Genomic DNA, 19,538 nt, shown 5'->3' on the forward strand with positions numbered 1-19,538 from the left:
ATGACATCACAGGGATCGGGTTTCTGGTGATGACATCACAGGGATCGGTTTTCTGGTGATGACATTACAGGGATCGGTTTTCTGGTGATGACATCACAGGGATCGATTTGCAGGTAATGACATCACAGGGATCGGTTTTCAGGTGATGACATCACAGGGATCTGTTTTCTGGTGATGACATCACAGGGATCGGTTTTCTGGTGATGACATCACAGGGATCGGTTTTCTGGTGATGACATCACAGGGATCGGTTTTCAGGTGATGACATCACAGGGATCGGGTTTCTGGTGATGACATCACAGGGATCGGTTATCAGGTGATGACATCACAGGGATCGGGTTTCTGGTGATGACATCACAGGGATTGGGTTTCTGGTGATGACATCACAGGGATCTGTTTTCTGGTGATGACATCACAGGGATCTGTTTTCTGGTGATGACATCACAGGGATCTGTTTTCTGGTGATGACATCACAGGGATCGGTTTTCTGGTGATGACATCACAGGGATCGGGTTTCTGGTGATGACATCACAGGGATCGGTTTTCTGGTGATGACATCACAGGGATCGGTTATCAGGTGATGACATCACAGGGATCGGTTTGCAGGTGATGACATCACAGGGATCGGTTTGCAGGTGATGACATCACAGGGATCGGTTATCAGGTGATGACATCACAGGGATCGGTTTGCAGGTGATGACATCACAGGGATCGGTTATCAGGTGATGACATCACAGGGATTGGGTTTCTGGTGATGACATCACAGGGATTGGGTTTCTGGTGATGACATCACAGGGATCGGTTTTCTGGTGATGACATCACAGGGATCGGTTTTCTGGTGATGACATCACAGGGTCACTGAGGGGTTTGGGGGGTAACGTTAACCCTCTGACTGCCGGTATCGGGGGAGGGTGGCGATGAGAGGAAATCACCAATTGTAGCGAAATAAAATCAAAGGTTGCGTCTTTAATAAGTGACGTGATGGAATAAAGGGGGCGAGGCGGGCGAGATGGGCGAAGCCCCCCTGGAAGCAGACAGAGGAAGGGAAGAGTCATGCTTTGAGGTCTTCTATACAGCAGATGTAGGGAGGAGGAGGAGGAGGGGAGTGAGGAGGAGGGGGAGGAGGAGGGGGATGGGAGCACCAGATTGTACCTCTGAGAGGGGAGCATCTGTCACTCTCCATCTTACTCCGACCACGGCTGGTTCTGCTGCATCTCCGACTCCAGCTTGGCTGTGACTGCAAGGTACGCATTGCCACCCGCCTGGCATTGTCTGCTGTGTGTGTGCCTGGCTGCCCCTTGCAGCATGCGTGGGGGGGGGGGGTGGGGGGGCTCAGTGCAGGCGCTGCTGGAGGGGCTCCTTTGTTCTGGGGACCCTTTACTGCAACGCTCACTGCGTCAAATCCACCAACAGCTCGATCCCTGAGAATCGCTCAGATCCCCGACAATCACTCGGATCCCTGAGAATCGCTCAGATCCCCGACAATCCCTCAGATCCCTGACAATCGTTCAGATCCCCGACAATCACTCAGATCCCCGACAATCCCTCAGATCCCTGACAATCGTTCAGATCCCCGACAATCACTCAGATCCCTGACGATCACTCAGATCCCCGACAATCACTCAGATCCCCGACAATCACTCCGATCCTCGACAATCACTCAGATCCCTGACAATCGCTCAGATCCCTGACAATCACTCAGATCCCCGACAATCCCTCAGATCCCTGACAATCGTTCAGATCCCCGACAATCACTCAGATCCCCGACAATCACTCCGATCCTCGACAATCACTCAGATCCCTGACAATCGCTCAGATCCCTGACAATCGCTCAGATCCCCGACAATCACTCCGATCCCCGACAATCACTCCGATCCCCGACAATCGCTCAGATCCCTGACGATCCCTCAGATCCCCGACAATCACTGACAATCACTCCGATCCCCGACAATCACTCAGATCCCTGACGATCCCTCAGATCCCCGACAATCACTGACAATCGCTCAGATCCCTGACAATCACTCCGATCCCCGACAATCACTCAGATCCCTGACAATCACTCAGATCCCCGACAATCCCTCAGATCCCCGACAATCACTGACAATCACTCAGATCCCCGACAATCACTGACAATCGCTCAGATCCCTGACAATCACTCAGATCCCCGACAATCACTCAGATCCCCGACAATCACTCAGATCCCTGACAATCACTCAGATCCCTGACAATCACTCAGATCCCCGACAATCCCTCAGATCCCCGACAATCACTGACAATCACTCAGATCCCCGACAATCCCTCAGATCCCTGACAATCACTCAGATCCCCGACAATCCCTCAGATCCCCGACAATCACTCAGAACCCCGACAATCACTCAGATCCCTGACGATCCCTCAGATCCCCGACAATCACTGACGATCCCTCAGATCCCTGACAATCACTCAGATCCCCGACAATCACTCAGAACCCCGACAATCACTCAGATCCCTGACGATCCCTCAGATCCCCGACAATCACTGACGATCCCTCAGATCCCTGACAATCACTCAGATCCCCGACAATCACTCAGAACCCCGACAATCACTCAGATCCCTGACGATCCCTCAGATCCCCGACAATCACTGACGATCCCTCAGATCCCCGACAATCACTCAGATCCCTGACAATCACTCAGATCCCCGACAATCACTCAGATCCCTGACAATCGCTCAGATCCCCGACAATCACTCAGATCCCTGACGATCCCTCAGATCCCCGACAATCACTCAGATCTCCGACAATCCCTCAGATCCCCAACAATCGCTGACGATCACTCAGATCCCCGACAATCACTGACGATCACTCAGATCCCTGACAATCACTCAGATCCCTGACAATCACTCAGATCCCCGACAATCACTCAGATCTCCGACAATCCCTCAGATCCCCAACAATCCCTGACAATCACTCAGATCCCCGACAATCACTGACGATCACTCAGATCCCTGACAATCACTCAGATCCCTGACAATCACTCAGATCCCTTACAATCACTCAGATCCCCGACAATCACTGACGATCCCTCAGATCCCCGACAATCACTGACGATCCCTCAGATCCCTGACAATCACTCAGATCCCCAACAATCGCTCAGATCCCTCAGATCCCCGACAATCGCTCAGATCCCCGACAATCACTCAGATCCCTGACAATCACTGACAATCACTCAGATCCCCGACAATCGCTCAGATCCCTGAGAATCGCTCAGATCCCCGACAATCACTCAGATCCCCGACAATCTCTCAGATCCCTGACAATCACTCAGATCCCCGACAATCACTGACAATCACTCAGATCCCCGACAATCACTCCGATCCCTGACAATCCCTCAGATCCCTGACAATCCCTCAGATCCCTGAGAATCGCTCAGATCCCCGACAATCACTCAGATCCCCGACAATCACTCAGATCCCCGACAATCTCTCAGATCCCTGACAATCCCTCAGATCCCTCAGATCCCTGACAATCCCTCAGATCCCTGACAATCGCTCAGATCCCCGACAATCACTCAGATCCCCGACAATCACTGACGATCACTCAGATCCCCGACAATCATTTAGATCCCTGACAATCACTCAGATCCCCGACAATCACTCAGATCCCTGACAATCACTCAGATCCCTGACAATCCCTCAGATCCCTGACAATCCCTCAGATCCCTGAGAATCGCTCAGATCCCCGACAATCACTCAGATCCCCGACAATCACTCAGATCCCCGACAATCTCTCAGATCCCCGACAATCACTCAGATCCCTGACAATCCCTCAGATCCCTGACAATCGCTCAGATCCCTGACAATCGCTCAGATCCCTGACAATCCCTCAGATCCCTGACAATTGCTCAGATCCCCGACAATCGTTCAGATCCCTGACAATCACTCAGATCCCCGACAATCACTCAGATCCCTGACAATCACTGACGATCACTCAGATCCCCGACAATCACTCAGATCCCTGACAATCACTCAGATCCTTGAGAATCACTCAGATCCCAGACAATCACTCAGATCCCCGACAATCACTCAGATCCCTGACAATCACTGACGATCACTCAGATCCCCGACAATCACTCAGATCCCTGACAATCACTGACGATCACTCAGATCCCCGACAATCACTCAGATCCCCGACAATCGTTCAGATCCCTGACAATCACTCAGATCCCCGACAATCCCTCGGATCCCTGACAATCGCTCAGATCCCTGACAATCGCTCAGATCCCCGACAATCCCTCGGATCCCCGACAATCGCTCAGATCCCCGACAATCACTCAGATCCCCGACAATCACTCAGATCCCCGACAATCGCTCGGATCCCCGACAATCGTTCGGATCCCCGACAATCACTCAGATCCCCGACAATCGCTCAGATCCCTGACAATCACTCAGACCCCCCGACAATCACTCAGATCCCTGACAATCGCTCAGATCCCTGACAATCACTCAGATCCCTGACAATCACTCAGATCCCTCAGATCCCCGACAATCACTCAGATCCCTGAGAATCGCTCAGATCCCCGACAATCGTTTAGATCTCTGACAATCACTCAGATCCCCGACAATCGTTCGGATCCCTGACAATCACTGAAGATCACTCAGATCCCCGACAATCACTCAGATCCCTGAGAATTGCTCAGATCTCCGACAATCGTTTAGATCTCTGACAATCACTCAGATCCCCGACAATCGTTCGGATCCCCGACAATCACTCAGATCCCCGACAATCGCTCAGATCCCCGACAATCGCTCAGATCCCTGACAATCACTCAGATCCCTGACAATCACTCAGATCCCTCAGATCCCCGACAATCACTCAGATCCCTGAGAATCGCTCAGATCCCCGACAATCGTTTAAATCTCTGACAATCGCTCAGATCCCTGACAATCGCTCAGATCCCTGACAATCCCTCAGATCCCTGACAATCCCTCAGATCCCTGACAATCGTTTAGATCTCTCAGATCACTGACGATCACTCAGATTGCTGACGATCGTTTAGATCCCTCAGATCGCTGACGATCGTTTAGATCCCTGACGATCGTTTAGATCCCTCAGATCACTGACAATCATTCAGATCCCTGACAAATCACTCAGACCCCTGACAATCGTTTAGATCTCTCAGATCACCGACGATCACTCAGATCCCTGACAATCGTTTAGATCCCTCAGATCACTGACGATCACTCAGATCCCTGACAATCCCTCAGATCACTGACGATCACTCAGATCCCTGACAATCCCTCAGATCACTGACGATCACTCAGATCCCTGACAATCCCTCAGATCACTGACGATCACTCAGATCCCTGACAATCCCTCAGATCACTGACGATCACTCAGATCCCTGACAATCCCTCAGATCACTGACGATCACTCAGATCCCTGACAATCCCTCAGATCGCTGACGATCACTCAGATCCCTGACAATCCCTCAGATCGCTGACGATCGTTTAGATCCCTCAGATCGCTGACGATCGTTTAGATCACTACATGTATAGGAAAGTTCTAGGGGTGGAAATCCTGAGTAATGTGTGTGAAGGACGCGCCCCTCCCCCCATTGTCTGTATATATCTCTCTCTGTATCTCGGATTGTTACTTTGTATCTCTCGGCTCCTCTGCAATCAGCTGATTCCCACCATTCATTTCCATTCTATTGTCTAATTGGGATCAGCTGTAGAGGAGCCATAAAAGCCAACACCCCCTCCCCCGGCTCTACCTCTTCCCCGAATCCCAGCAGGTTGGGAACGCCGATGGATGTGTAATCGTTTTATTTTGGGGTACGCTCTGCTCTCTTATGGGGGGGGGGGGTCTCATGATGTGTAGATTTTGTTTTTTAATGATTGTGTATTTATTATTTTATGTTGTTGTTTTTTTATTTTAGCAATTATTCAAAGATTATTTCTAAAACACCTTAAGATTGGCACATAGACAATCGATCAGATTGTACAGATCCATTGATCGATCTTCTGTGATGTCCCCGTGTACAACGTTTTACTCGCAGTGTGAGGATTGTATGGAGCCGATTGTCGCCCCCCCCCCATTTATCATTGCATCCGAGATCTTTATTTGGATATAAACCTTCTATCATCCAATCGTTTCTTCCAATGTGTTTGAAGGATTGTATGAGAGAACCCCAAACACTGAGCCCCCCTCCCCCCATACACCATGTCTCCCAATGATGAGCTCCCCCCCCCATACACTGATGAAGGGCCCCCCATACACTGATGAGCATGCCCCCCCAAACACTGAGCCCCCCCCCCCCATACACCATGTCCCCCGATTGTCCAATCGAATATTGTTCAGAATCCCGACCATAATCCTCCAATCACACAAATAGTTGCTGTTTAAAGGACTGTATCTGAAGAAATCCAAGACCCCCCCCCCCCCCCCATAGACAGGGAGACTAAGCCCCCCCCTGTAAACTTATGAGGCCCCCCCCATAGACAGGCCTACCGATGAGCCCCCCCCCCATACACTGATGAAGGGCCCTCCATACACTGATGAGCATACCCCCCCCATAGACAGGCCTGCTGATGAGCCCCCCCCCCCTGTACACTGATAAGGTCCCCCCCATACACTGATGAGGGCCCCCCATAGACAGGCCTACCGATGAGCCCCCCCCCCATACACTGATGAAGGGCCCTCCATACACTGATGAGCATACCCCCCCCATAGACAGGCCTGCTGATGAGCCCCCCCCCCCCTGTACACTGATAAGGTCCCCCCCATACACTGATGAGGGCCCCCCATAGACAGGCCTACCGATGAGCCCCCCCCCATACACTGATGAGGCCCTCCCATAGACAGGCCTGCTGATGAGCCCCCCCCCCGTACACTGAGGGCCCTCCCATAGACAGGCCTGCTGATGAGCCCCCCCCCCCCCCGTACACTGAGGGCCCTCCCATAGACAGGCCTACCGATGAGCCCCCCCCCCCCTGTACACTGATAAGGCCCCCCCCTGTACACTGATAAGGGCCCCCCCCATACACTGATGAGCGCCCCCCATAGACGGGACTGACACCCGCACAGATCTGTTGGCTGCACCAGAATCCCGGATTCTAAATACAGAATTTTTCCCGTTTAGAAGATTTTTGTATCTAAAAGACGATAAAATGACGACCTAGAAGATCTCGAAATGGATAAACCCGCTGAGTTGTATCTCTATCGATCGGTAAAATAAATATTATTGATCGGCACGTAATGTGGGGATTGTATTCCAGATATTAGAGTGTCAGCTCCTTGGCACGTTGTGGTCGGTGGGAACGGAAGGGTTACCAGAGGGCTGGAGATGAGAACATTCGATCTGTCAGGTGATTGGATCTGATGATCGGTTATTTATTTCTGTTTGTATTGGAAGTCGGGGGGCAGATGTGAGTCTTGCGTGAGAAACGCGACCAATCCGGCGATTACCGCCCACATAACAATAATCGTAATTGCATCAATTTGCATCTGGTACATTCGATCGCTCCATCTGCCGGTACATAATGGAGCGTAACCCTCCTGCCCCTCCCCCCCCCCAGGGTGACAGGGAAAGGGTTAACAATGGCTGCCTCCAGCACACGCGCCCTCTGTGTCTATTGTTCTGGATGGAGGGCGGCGGACGCTCCGGCACACGAGGGGTTAATGTACATCCCAGGCCGTGAGAAACTCCGACAATGGAAGTCAATGGGAGCCGACAGCTGCATTATGGGGGGAGGGGGTGTTTATTTTATGATGTGGCCCCATATTGAAGGATCCTCATCAGGTGTGACGGGCGATGCGGGGCCCCAGGGAGAGACTCTTGTATAACAAAGAAGATCAAACAATAAATGGACCTCCGTCCACTGAGGATCGCAGGGTGAACACCCCCCCCCCCAATGAAGTGACCGGCCTCAGGTGATACAGAGATGAGACACATTCTCCTACATAAGTTGTACCTGTTTACCTGCTTCTGTTTGAAAGTGCAGAATTTTATAAAGTTTGTCTGAGCTGTCAGTAAAAAGGGGGTGGTGAGCTGAAGTTGCTCAGTGGGAACTGATTGGAGGAATAGAGCTGATCAGTGAAGCTTTGACACTGGAAGCTGATTGGTTTCTCTGCAGAGCTGCACCAGATTTTGCACCCTCCAGTTTTAGTAAATCTCCCTCCCGAGTTCTTGAGGCCAATAGAAATGCGAGGAGGAGGGGGAGGAGACGGAGGAGGGGGACGGAGGTTGGACTTGAAGGTGAGCGATGAACTTCTCTCGGGAATTCCCATTGAAATCTATGGGACCAAAAATGTCCTCCGCCCCCGACGCTCCGGACTGAACAAGCCGGCCAATAGAATGTGCCGGAAATCTTCTTGTTGGGTTTCTGGTGTGAAGAGGATGTTGCAGGTGAGGGGCGGGGTCACGTTGGCCTTTTGGTTCTGCAGTTGCCATGGTGATGCACATGTGACCAGCTTTGGCACCAACCATTGAAGGTTTTTGGCTGACGCCGGCATGCTGTCCCTCGTCACCGGAGGAGCGCTGCGGCTTTGGAATCGGTGGGTTTAGTTCTGATTTTTAGGTCGTCTTCTCCGGTTTTCCTGATTTAGATCCCTCGCTTCTCGCTTCGTGTATTGGTGCAGATTTCCTGAAATTGCGCCTCTAAAAGACGGTTCGGCGGTGGCGGCGGCACACATTGTGGGGGGGATTTGTTGGTAATCGGACCTCAAATTGCTGCTTTCTGTGATTTCACATGTAATCTACGTGGAGCACATCCAGGACTCCTGCGGAGAGAGATGGGGGGGGGAGCCAACATTGCTGCTGGGGGGGGGGGGGGGAGAAACAACTTCCCGGCCTCGGTACTTATTAATGGTATTTATACAGCGCTGTCGGTTTACATCGATCACTTCAGTTCTGCCCTCAAGGAGCTTCCAATTTAAGTAAAACATGTTTTTTTTTTCATCCTATGCATTAAGGTGAAAAAACATCTATTTACTGCCCCCCCCCCCCCGTCTTGCTTACCTGAGACCTCGAAAGTCCGGCGTCGAACGCGATTGCTTCTCGGCTCTTCATTGGATTGATTGGCTTCTGCGGCTGTCAATCAACTCCAATGACGCGAGGGTCGGGGCCTGTAGTTGGTGGTTATGGACGCCGAATACAGGACTCGGGAGCGTGACCGCAAGGTAACCTCCTTTTGGAAGAACGCTTCCCGGGGGGGGTTACCAGAAACAGGGAGGAGCTGGGAAGGCTGCCAAGGGACCCCAGAAGAGGAGGATCGGGGCCACTCTGTGCAAAAACGAGCAGAACAGTGGAGGTAAGTATAACATGTTTGTTAATTAAAAAATATTTTTTTTGAAGCTTTACAAACCCTTTAAGGTCCTGATCTGGTGTGCCCACCACACATACTAGAGCCAGTGTAGACAGGAGTCCCAGCAGAGTGGGGGGGGGGGGGTCCAGAATATCGAGATTGGCCTTTTTAACTTGGAGGAACCCCTGAAATAACTTTCCAGGCTCAGGGAACCCTCCACTAATACTGGATCTACAGCTCACTGTACATTGGAGTGATGGTTAGTGGGAAGAATCCCCCTTACATTGGTTGGGGGGGGGGGGCAGCTAAAAGATCATTGGTCTCCATAATCGCCTGTTGCAACCTCTGGAGGAACCGTGAATGAGAAAGGACTGACTTGGAGGAAACCCACACAGGGAGAACATGCAAACTCCATGCACATAGCACAGTGCCCCGTCCAGGATTTGAACCTAGTGCTGCAAGGTGGAGGTTCTAACCACTGAGCCTCTGTACTGCCCGCCTGGGGCATTGGCCTGGGATGAGCATGGAGGAGTTGGCTGGATGTTGAAGCCCCTGATCGGCACATTTGAAGTCGGTGGATGAACATGAGAGCCGATCAGATAGAATTTGAGGTTGTGGAGGGATGTTCGGGTTTCTGATGTCGGCGTGGAGTTGACCTTTATTTGTGGTCGGGGGTTCCGCCGACTCTCTTCTTGGCGACATTTCTGGTATCGTTCTCACGTCTGACAGAAGAAATGGCGGCACTCTTGAATTGTGAGCTGTGAGTGACGCGAACATTGGAAGGGGTCACACTTTAGGAAGGTCACGAGTGGTCTTCTTTCTTGAAGGTCGGGGGTTGGTGGATCACATGCACTCCGTGTGACATTCAGAAGTCTTGTCTTTAGTGTTTGACACCCGTAGAGATTCCATTGGTGCGGAGGAGGAAGTATGGTGGTAATTTGCTGGGTCAGGCCTTGGTTGGAGGAACGCTTGTTGTTGGCCATAATGTTAGAACATTGAGGGGGGTGAGGAGGTGGGAAGTCGCTGCCGATAACTTCCGGGACTCATCTGTAGAAGGGACTCATCTGTAGAAGCTTCTGTTATCAAAGAAAGGGGGGGGGGGGGGTTAGGACTTTAATTGAGGCATTGATGTGTATGGAATGGTCTAAGATACCGAAAATCCCTGATGGGGAGATCTATATAACCATAAAAATGCTGAATAATCAACCAATGAATAAATTCAATAGATAAAAGTAGATAAACACATATAATAAATCATAATATATAATAACTAGAAAAGATACAATTTCTGGGGAAATTGTGCGGCGTGGTCTTGCCTCCACCAATACTCCTGACTGGAGACGGTGCCCCTGGAGATGTAAATGTGATCCAACAGTGTGTCGATCCAGTTCGATCCATTGCCCCATCAAAAACTGGTTGCTATGGACGGGTTGCTATGGACTGGACATAGTAGTACAAGTAATCACAACTGATAAATTGAATGGACCTACAGATCAAGTGAACATGATTATCCTAATGGTTATTAAAGTGGAGCTCCACCCTAAAAAGGAACCCCCCCCCCCCATCCGGTGTCACATTTGACACCTTTCAGGGGGGTGAAGATGCCTGTATAAAACCGGTATTTGCACCACTTCCGGGTATTGAGTCACCCCCCCACCCCCCTGTCTTCTGGGAAACACACTGTGCCCACGAGAGAGTGAGGACCAGTGACGCCGCGCAGTAGGGAACCGGGCAGTGATGTCACTTCCTGATTCCCTCACCAAGGATGGCGGCGGGCAGAATCCGAGCGATTCCTCGTCTGCCAGCATCGCGGGCGCGCTGGACAGGTAAGTGTCCATTTTTTTTTTTAGTTCAGCAGCTTCCGTATTTGGAATAGAAATTTCAGGTGGACCTCCGCTTTAAATAGTTGACAAAATTTCATGATTTTGGGCAAAGTTTGACTTGGCATCCCTGAGTGTAGACTCGATGCGTTTCATGGCGTTTAAAGCCAATCATCGGGATTGGAATGCATATATATTGGCTAGAAAGTGGAATAAAAGGATAAATCGGACAGAAAAGTCTCAGATAATATGTCATGCAGGGGGTGAAGATGTATACATTACCTATGGCAAAGCCCAAGTAGATGGCCCAGTAGTCGCCATAGTTGGAGTGGGATGGTGGCTCTGAATGAGCTGTGTAAAAAGGATGGCCATTATTTTCCTTGCCTGCCTCCAATTGGATGGGGACTTTTCCTGGTGGGGCCCCCAATGAGATCACAGGATTACCTCCATGGTACTGATAAAGTAAGACTCTTCAGCACGGAATGAATGAGATCTCGGCTGGCAATCATATTGGAAGAAATCTACACAAATGTCAGTTTAGTTGATATTTGGCAGCTGGAAATCGTCCATCTTGGGGGGGGGGGGGGGGGGGGTGGGGGGGGGGGTCCGGGGTCCTCGTCCCTCAGATGCCATTCATTGATGGAGTCATTCTTCATGGACAGCTGCGCCTTTGTGTGGTCACAGCGACATTCTTTCCCGGAAACCCCTGGAAGCAGACGGAGGATCCACATGGTGGGGAAATGGAAACTCCCGGCGGTGATCTCTGGTCAGAGGGGGGGGGGGGGGGACTACTTGGAGGCAACTTGAAGCCTTTTTAATTCACCAATAATCGTTATGGATTGAACACTTCGGCGTCTTTAACTATATTTGTTTCGTATTCCTAAAGGTCACTGATGCAGAGGAAGGGGGAGGGAGATGCTGCTCAGTCCTGGCTGCCTTCGATGGATCCTGAGATGTGTAGTTGGTGGTGAAGGTAGAAGATGAGATCCTAGTTCACTATATGCCATGAATATTGATGGTCTCATTTCTGCATGCGTAGTCTGCAGGGGTTCACTTTAGAGGTAAAAGTATTTACATGATCCGTACAATCTCTCACTCACCTCTGTAGCTATAGGCATTGTGCAAGAATTCATTTCCAAAGTTCACAACCGGGATGCTAAAATCTTGGATCTTTTCCAATTCCGTTCTATTGTAGAGAAATCTTGGCGGACGGCTCGTCTTAAAATATAAACGCACATTAGACAAACTTAAAGGGTAACTCCACTTTCATGGGGGGGGGGGGGAGCAAAACGCACACGTGTGACACAAGTCATATTGTAATTGGATGTTAAGAATTCCCTTTCCTCTTCCATCTGCAGCCGCTGTCATTTTCTGTAAAATACAATATGGCCACCTGGAGGCGCTCTGTACACAGACTCCGCCCCCCAGAAATGTCATTTCCAGGCACAAGCAGGAAATGATCCCCCGGAGGGGAATGGGTGTTTTTGTTGGGGGGGGTTCCTCCTTTAAGGCCCCGTTCCACCTGAGCAGATTGTTTTGGAAGTGTCTTTAGTTTTTGCTCGGATTGCACTGATCCCGACACAAGTATTTTCACCAGCACTTGTAGAATTCTCCGATTCATTTTGCAGTGTGATGTGAGAAAATACAAAATGAATGGGTTCAAATCTCATGCGATTCATTGCAAAGAATGTGGAGCGATTCCTGTCCAAATCGCACACGGGTCCCTACATCTCTCCTGTGGGAACCCGGGCTCGTCTTGTGACTTCAGTCCAGGTTTACAGAGGAGTGGTGGGGAAACTGCATTCGATTCGGACAGGAATTGCACTTCGCATTTTTCAGGTGTCCCCATTGAAGTCTGAGACTAAGAGGCTCATGTACTTTTTGAGTACATGGCCATTGAAATGAATGGGATTTTGTTTGAGCAGGAAATCGTTAGGGGTGTGGACGGGGCCTTGGGTCTCTGTTGTGAGTTTTGAGAATTAATTTCTCCACAGTACATGCGGCTCTGGAGGGTGACTTTTGTGTAACGTTCCTTCACTGCGTGTTAAGAGTAGTAAAGACCTCCATAGTCTGGGCACAGGTGGGTGAGAGACCTTCTACTCCGAGAGCCACGCAAAAGGATTGCTTGTGATCTCCATGCAGATCTTATCGCATTCACAAAGGCGGCCCCATTGGAAGCCTATAATCCTCATGGAACTTGCACTTTGGTCCATCTGCAGTAAAGGTCCATTCACACCGCAATGATCTGACGTCTTCCATACGTTGAGGATCCTTGTTTCCGGCTATGCCATATTCAATGGGTTGTTCTCGTGTGAAAGATGCAGAGTTTCCTTCTGTACACTGCGGTGAGGAGCGCAATGTAGCGGCGTGTTGGGTTGCACCGGACCATGGATGGTAATGCACACCTTAGTCGGCGATCCGTTGATGCCTCTTCCCTTAGATTGCTGTAGATGAAGATTCCCTTATGGACCCCTCCTCATTGCCTGTTCTATGGCTGAGAAATGATCCTCAGAAGTCAACTGTCACTTCCAGGAGTGTTTGATCTCCTGGGTCCCCCGGCGTCTCGCCTGCTGACCTCCACGCCATAACATGGTCCATTATTAATGTGGAACAGCAGGAAGAACCGGCGACAGCTGCAGGGGAGCCTCAGGGGACCACCATGGAGTGGGGCGGCAGGAAAGACAAGTTCTCTCTCCTACAGATGGACTTCTTTTCTTGGAAACCTTTGTAGAAGTTTCTTCAGGGAAATCCGATTAGAAATGAGGGCTGACATTCCTTGTGTGTTAAAGGTGTGAGAACTGAGACTTCCATCCTTGCATTACTTCACTGAGAGTGACCCGGGGCAGAGAAACGGGTTCCCTTTAATGACCCGCACTGTTCACCATTATAGGGAAATGCCAATTTCCCGGTATAGGGGTGTCCTTTCTTTTATAATGTCTTTGCAGAGATAAAACTCGGAAGTTGCCTCTCTGGTCCAGTATTGGAGGCGATGAATGACCTGAGGTCAGTAAAGTCGGAGCTCCTGATCCTTGTCCTGGGGCGGGGACTTTGTATTGAAACTTATTGAAATTAAAAGATGAAGTCGGCAATGCCGCCCTCCATACTTCTAAGTACAGATCTCCTCTAAAGAACACCAGAGCTTTACCCATGGAGAGCAAGAGATCTGCTTCAATGTGCCCCCCCTCCAGCACACAGGCTCTCCTCCTTCCTTCTCCATGGATCTGTTCAGTTACTGGGAAAATGAAGTGTAAGCTCTAAATGGGCGGAGGACCCGACCCCCATGTGACTGTGCTGGGCCAGGCACCAGTGCTGTCGTATAAGAGTCACAGGAGCCCCAATTCCCGACGTACCGTATATTTCCTCTACTTGGGGTGCTGGGGAGGGAAGGTGAGCCCAGGTCACTGAGGGGGGGGAAGCAATAAACCAAATCTGTTGCTTTCTCTGCGATGACGAAGGTTTTAAAGCAGAACTCCGGGAAAAACGCACAAAATTTGTATAGGAGCCGCTTTACCTGCCGCAGATTTGTATTTCTGGCCGTCTTAATAGCATCATGGGCCCCTGGGCAAAGTAATGCTCTGGGGCCCCTAGAATGGACAGTGCAGGTAAACGGACATCAAGTAGGTAGGAGGCAGATGGGCGGAGCTTCCCCTTGTGGGTGGAGCTCCACATTGACTACATGAACAATCATTCTGTACAGCAAAGAAACTGCAAGGAAAATATTATAAAGTAACAAAGCTGTCCTGTGTACATAATATATCTGCTAGATTCATGCACCCCCCCCCCCCTCTACATCCCAGATATCTCCTCCTCCCAAATATCACCCCAGATATTGTGCCCCCCCCCTCTACATCCCAGATATCTCCTCCTCCCAAATGTCACCCCAGATATTGTACCCCCCCCCCCCCCAACCCCTCTACATCCCAGATATCTCCTCCTCCCAAATATCACCCCAGATATTGTCCCCCCCCCCCCCGACCCCCTCTACATCCCAGATATCTCCTCCTCCCAGATATCGTACTTTGCAGACTCCATGAATGTATTGCGTAAACTGGTGCAGCCCATAGAGCTGATAATATCTAATATATATTCCACATTGTACATTACCAGCTGTACCAAGGTAGGCCATTGATGGTCAGCCGCACGGCCGAGTTTGGTGGGAAGAGGCCACTGGAGGCTGAGATCTCTCCTTGTCATAAATCGACCAAAATTCATGTTGAATGTCTAGCGGGAAAGTCGCTCCAGCCGCAGAGCGTAGCGCGGTCTTCCTTACATAACTTTGTATGCGGAGACCATTCTAGGCTTCCTACTGAGATAATTGTTTCTTGATGAACATCTATTTCTGGCATTTTGTGGTTTATTTTATTTTAAATTGGCATTTAAGTGTAATTGGCGATTTTGTCATAATTACGGTTTTCTGGGCCAGTAAATGTTCACTTATGAAGCTCGCAGCCCCCGACGCTTCTCTGATTGCGGCCTCCTGTATTCCTGCACCTGCCTGCGCATTCATGGGTATTGTACTGGTAGGCTGATGGATGACACAGCAAGGCTTGAGTAGATGCAGAAGCCTCTTTATTTTGTCTTCTCCGAGTAAAAGAAGCTTGATAAATCTGGGGAAAGGTTTGAGCGTGTGCCAAATGCTGCCTCGTTGAAGCCAAGAAGTCCCAACGCAACAGCTTCTTGTCTCAGGAAGAGGAAAGCTGGCCATCTGTCAAAATTTATAGCTCATTAAAGAAAGTAACGCTGAACGAGGGGGGCGGGGTCTCGGGTTTCCAGTTATGGGGCTGGTGGCCTCGTCCTCTACGTTACCTTGAGAGTTGCATTTGGCACACTGACCCGTCGGCAAGCAAATGCCAAGACGGCCATTAGTGGCAGCCATCTATAGTAATGGGATTTTTTTTTTTTTTTTTTTTTACCTTGTATAAGAAAAGGTTAATTTTATGTCGGGTTAAAAATATCGTCTTACATTCTCTTCTCTTTTCCTGCAGTAAATCACAATGGGAGCGAAGCTAAGTAAGAAGAAGAAGGGATACTGCCTTGGTGCCGGTAAAGATGGAGAGTCGACGGAGACGACGGAAGTAGAACAAAAAGAAACTGAGAATCAAGAGGGACAAAAAGATGCAGCAGAACCAAAGGGAGAAAAATCTCCCACCGACCAATCACAGAACAACGGGATCAATGAGGAATCAAAGGATAAGTCAGAGGCGGAGGTTACAACTGGTGAGACGACCAAAGACCAAGCCGACCAAGACCAAAAGCCAGAGATCAAACCTAGTACAGAACAAGAGAAGGACCAACCGCAAGGAACAAAAGAACACAATGCGGTTAAATCCACTGCCCTGGAACAATTGTGTGAAAAGGAAATAAAAAGAGCATCTGAGGACAAAACTAAAGCCGAATGTCAAGTGAAGGAAACTCCGTCGGCTGCTGCAGATAAACCAACTCAGGAATCCAAACCCGTGAAGGAAAAGGAAGGTTCAGACTGCCAACCTTCATCAGAGGCCAAGCCGTTGGCTCCAATACCAGATGAAGTTTGGGTCAAGCAGGTATCGGAACCAGTGACCAAGGTGGAGGCAGAACAGACTGAGAAACCACCTGTGGGGTCAGAAGTCCAAGCCCCCGAAAAAGTGCCTGCACAGGCTAACGAGCCCGTTGTAGAGCCAGAAAAACTGGAAAAAGTGCCTGAGAAAGTGGAGCCTGCAGCCCCCAAAAGTGTGTCCATAGAGCCTGTGGCGGTACAGGTTTCCGAAGCTGTAGTATCAGAGCCGGTCTCTAAGACGGAGGTAGTAGAGCCAGAGGTAGTCGAACCCGTCCTGGTATCGGAAGTAGTAAAACCCGAGGAAACTGCTGTACCAGAAAAGGTCACTTCTGCATTGCCCAACTCTGATCCCACTACAGAGCCGACGCATTCCGCATTACCTGAACCGGCGGAACCAGCAACAAAAGAGCCTGAACTAGTCCCAGAACCTTCAGCGGCTCCAGAACCAGTTGCATTTGCATTACCAGCAGCAGTGCCAGAAATATTGATTGAGATGGCTGCGTCTGAGCAGAATGAAGAACCAGAACCGGTGCCTTGTCCTGCATCTGAAAAAATAAGTGAAACGGAGCAAGAGCTGGATTCTGAACCATTGCCACCAAAATCAACTGAAGTGCCTGAAACTGCGAATCCTCCGGAACCTACAGAGAAGCAGGAAGAATCTTTGGGGTGCAGCGATCAGAGTGCAGAGATGGCCGCAATTCCATCGCCTACTGAAGCCCCTTCTATAAATCGGCCACCTGAGGACTCCGAGAAACCCGCTGCTTCTGAGGCTCCTGTAATTCTTCAAAATGGACCTTCCGAGAACTTGGCAGAAGATGACCACGCAGAGGTGCCCCCCGTCTCCGCAGAGGTGCCCCCCGTCGAGGTGCCTCCCATCTCCGCAGACCTGAAGGCAGAAGATAATAAAGAACAAAAGGAGGCGGCGGAGGAGCAAGTTGTCGTAGATAAGGCGGCCACACCGCAGGAAGGTCAGGTGGTGAATGAAGATTGCAAAGCTCCAACAGATGGTTTGGTGACTTCAAAGAATGAAAATGATTCTACCGCTGCACCAGATACTAAAGAAACGCACGATGCGACTCCGCACCGCGATTCTGAAGATAAAGCTGAAAACCACGAGATCTCCGCTGAAGAAACGAAGAAAGAGGCGGAGCCTCCTGCCCCGGAGAAATATGGTGTCGGAAATGGTTTACCTATCAAAGAAGAAATCAAGGTTCACCTAGAGGACAAATGTGACAAGGATCTTCATGACATGAATGGGCGGAGCGAAGGTCATGAGATTGAAGTGTGCGACAAATAAACGCATGGAAGCCTTTCCTGGTTCCCATCTGAACTGTCTGCATTGCCTGTGACCAAATCCATCATCAAAGTTTTAGAAAGTTTGGAAGTAAAATTAAAAAATAAAAAAAAAACTCTCCCCGACCAAATCTTTTATTAATGATCGGAATCTGCCAAATTTAATATTTAACTTATGCAATTTCCCAAGAAGTTCTTTCTAGATCTCCTCCATGTTTTCTATCTTCTCATTGGACTTCTTAATGTTCCAAAACGCCAAACGTGAGAAAAGTGACCAACGCCTACCAAACAAATTGTTGTGAGCTTAACCCCCCCCCCCCGATGTTCAATTTGTCTTAAACGCATGAACCGCCATGTTTTCCACGAATAAAATATCATATTTAAGTTTATGTGGCTTCATGAATTGTTTTAAGGCTGACGCATGAAAAGTGCGGCTTTCAGTGGTAAGTGATGAAGAGTTCTCCGAACTGGAGGATGGGGGGAGGGGGTTGTGTATGAAATTGTCTGAATTGGCTTTAAAAGTATAACTGTATATTAGTGCTGGATGGAGTGGAGAGGGATTGGACCCTCTGTCAGGTGTTTATTGCTGTCCCATTAGGGAAATATTTCCTCCTATTTCTCCTGTTTACCGTCATTGAAAAAATTCCAAATTTGGGTTGTCCCCAGAAAAGTAATATTGGAGAGATCCTCCAATGGGGTCACTAGTTCTGGTGATAGGGGGGATCCAAAGGGATTTCCTGTTTGGCTAAGAAACAGGAAGTGAAGGGAAATTTCCCCAATGGGACATGGGGGGTGGGGGGGGCTGTTCCGGGTTTGAGACTGACCGGGGTTATAACCCTCTCTTACTCCATCCAAAATGTATTATGAGGTCTCTCTCTCGTTGATCCTGCCAGCACGGGGTCCGGTGCATTCCTGTTCTCGGGGATGAATCCAGCACACAAGGACACACCAGACCCGGTGCAATTCACTCCGACAATCTCCTGTCATGTAAATTGGGTGCGGGAAACCCTCATCCATCTACGGAAGTGTGAACCCGGCCTGAAAGGATAACGAGAGTCACAACTTCAGACAGGAAGTGAGGGGGGGGGGGGGGGGGGGAATCGGAAACACGCAATCTGAAACCAATAGAAAGCTCTCGGGGGTTCTAGCACACCTCCTATTATTAAAGGGGGGGGGGGGATGAAATTCTACTCCTCTGTGTTGCTGTTGAGTTTCCCTCAATTCCCGTCTGGTAAAATGCATGTATCCAGAACAGGACGTCAGAGGAAATCTCTCTAAGGCCTGATTCGCACCCATGCCCGTTTTTAGTGCGATTTGCACTTCAGTCCATTTATCATGGTTTCCTATGGAACACGTTCTGTAATGCAAAAAGCACTAAAAATGCCACAAGTGTGAATCGGGCCTTAAAGCGGAGTTCCAGCCACAATTAGCATTTTTTAAATGTATGTCCTTTCATCCTGCGTTTTTATAATATAAATCCGATCACTTACTATTTTACAATCCGCCGCCGATCCACATAGATATTCAAAAAAGTTTATAAAACTATATCTACACCGTTGTCATTTTGCTTGTGGGCATTGTGAAGCCTACAACCACTTACTTCC

At 49.7% G+C, this 19,538-nt stretch overlaps 1 protein-coding gene across 2 annotated transcripts; it reads left to right on the plus strand.

Moving 5' to 3' along the window:
• Window positions 1-1,135: 1,135 nt before the first annotated feature.
• On the plus strand, window positions 1,136-18,323 carry LOC120918002 (protein bangles and beads-like). 2 transcript variants are annotated; one of them, XM_040329662.1, is made up of 2 exons: window positions 1,136-1,244; window positions 16,091-18,323. In XM_040329662.1, the coding sequence occupies exon 2, from the start codon at window positions 16,100-16,102 to the stop codon at window positions 17,936-17,938; it is 1,839 nt and encodes a 612-aa protein (XP_040185596.1). In that variant the 5' UTR covers window positions 1,136-1,244; window positions 16,091-16,099; the 3' UTR covers window positions 17,939-18,323. The 2 variants fall into 2 exon arrangements, with proteins under 2 accessions (XP_040185596.1, XP_040185597.1); XM_040329663.1 differs by lacking the exon at window positions 1,136-1,244 and adding an exon at window positions 5,758-5,814.
• Window positions 18,324-19,538: the final 1,215 nt, after the last annotated feature.

The sequence above is a fragment of the Rana temporaria genome, chromosome 11, assembly GCF_905171775.1.
Source record: "Rana temporaria chromosome 11, aRanTem1.1, whole genome shotgun sequence".
Taxonomy (NCBI): domain Eukaryota; kingdom Metazoa; phylum Chordata; class Amphibia; order Anura; family Ranidae; genus Rana; species Rana temporaria.

Excerpts from the sequence above, each read along its gene's own strand:
- LOC120918002 (XM_040329662.1), top strand. The coding sequence starts at position 16,100 with ATGGGAGCGAAGCTAAGTAAGAAGAAGAAGGGATACTGCCTTGGTGCC.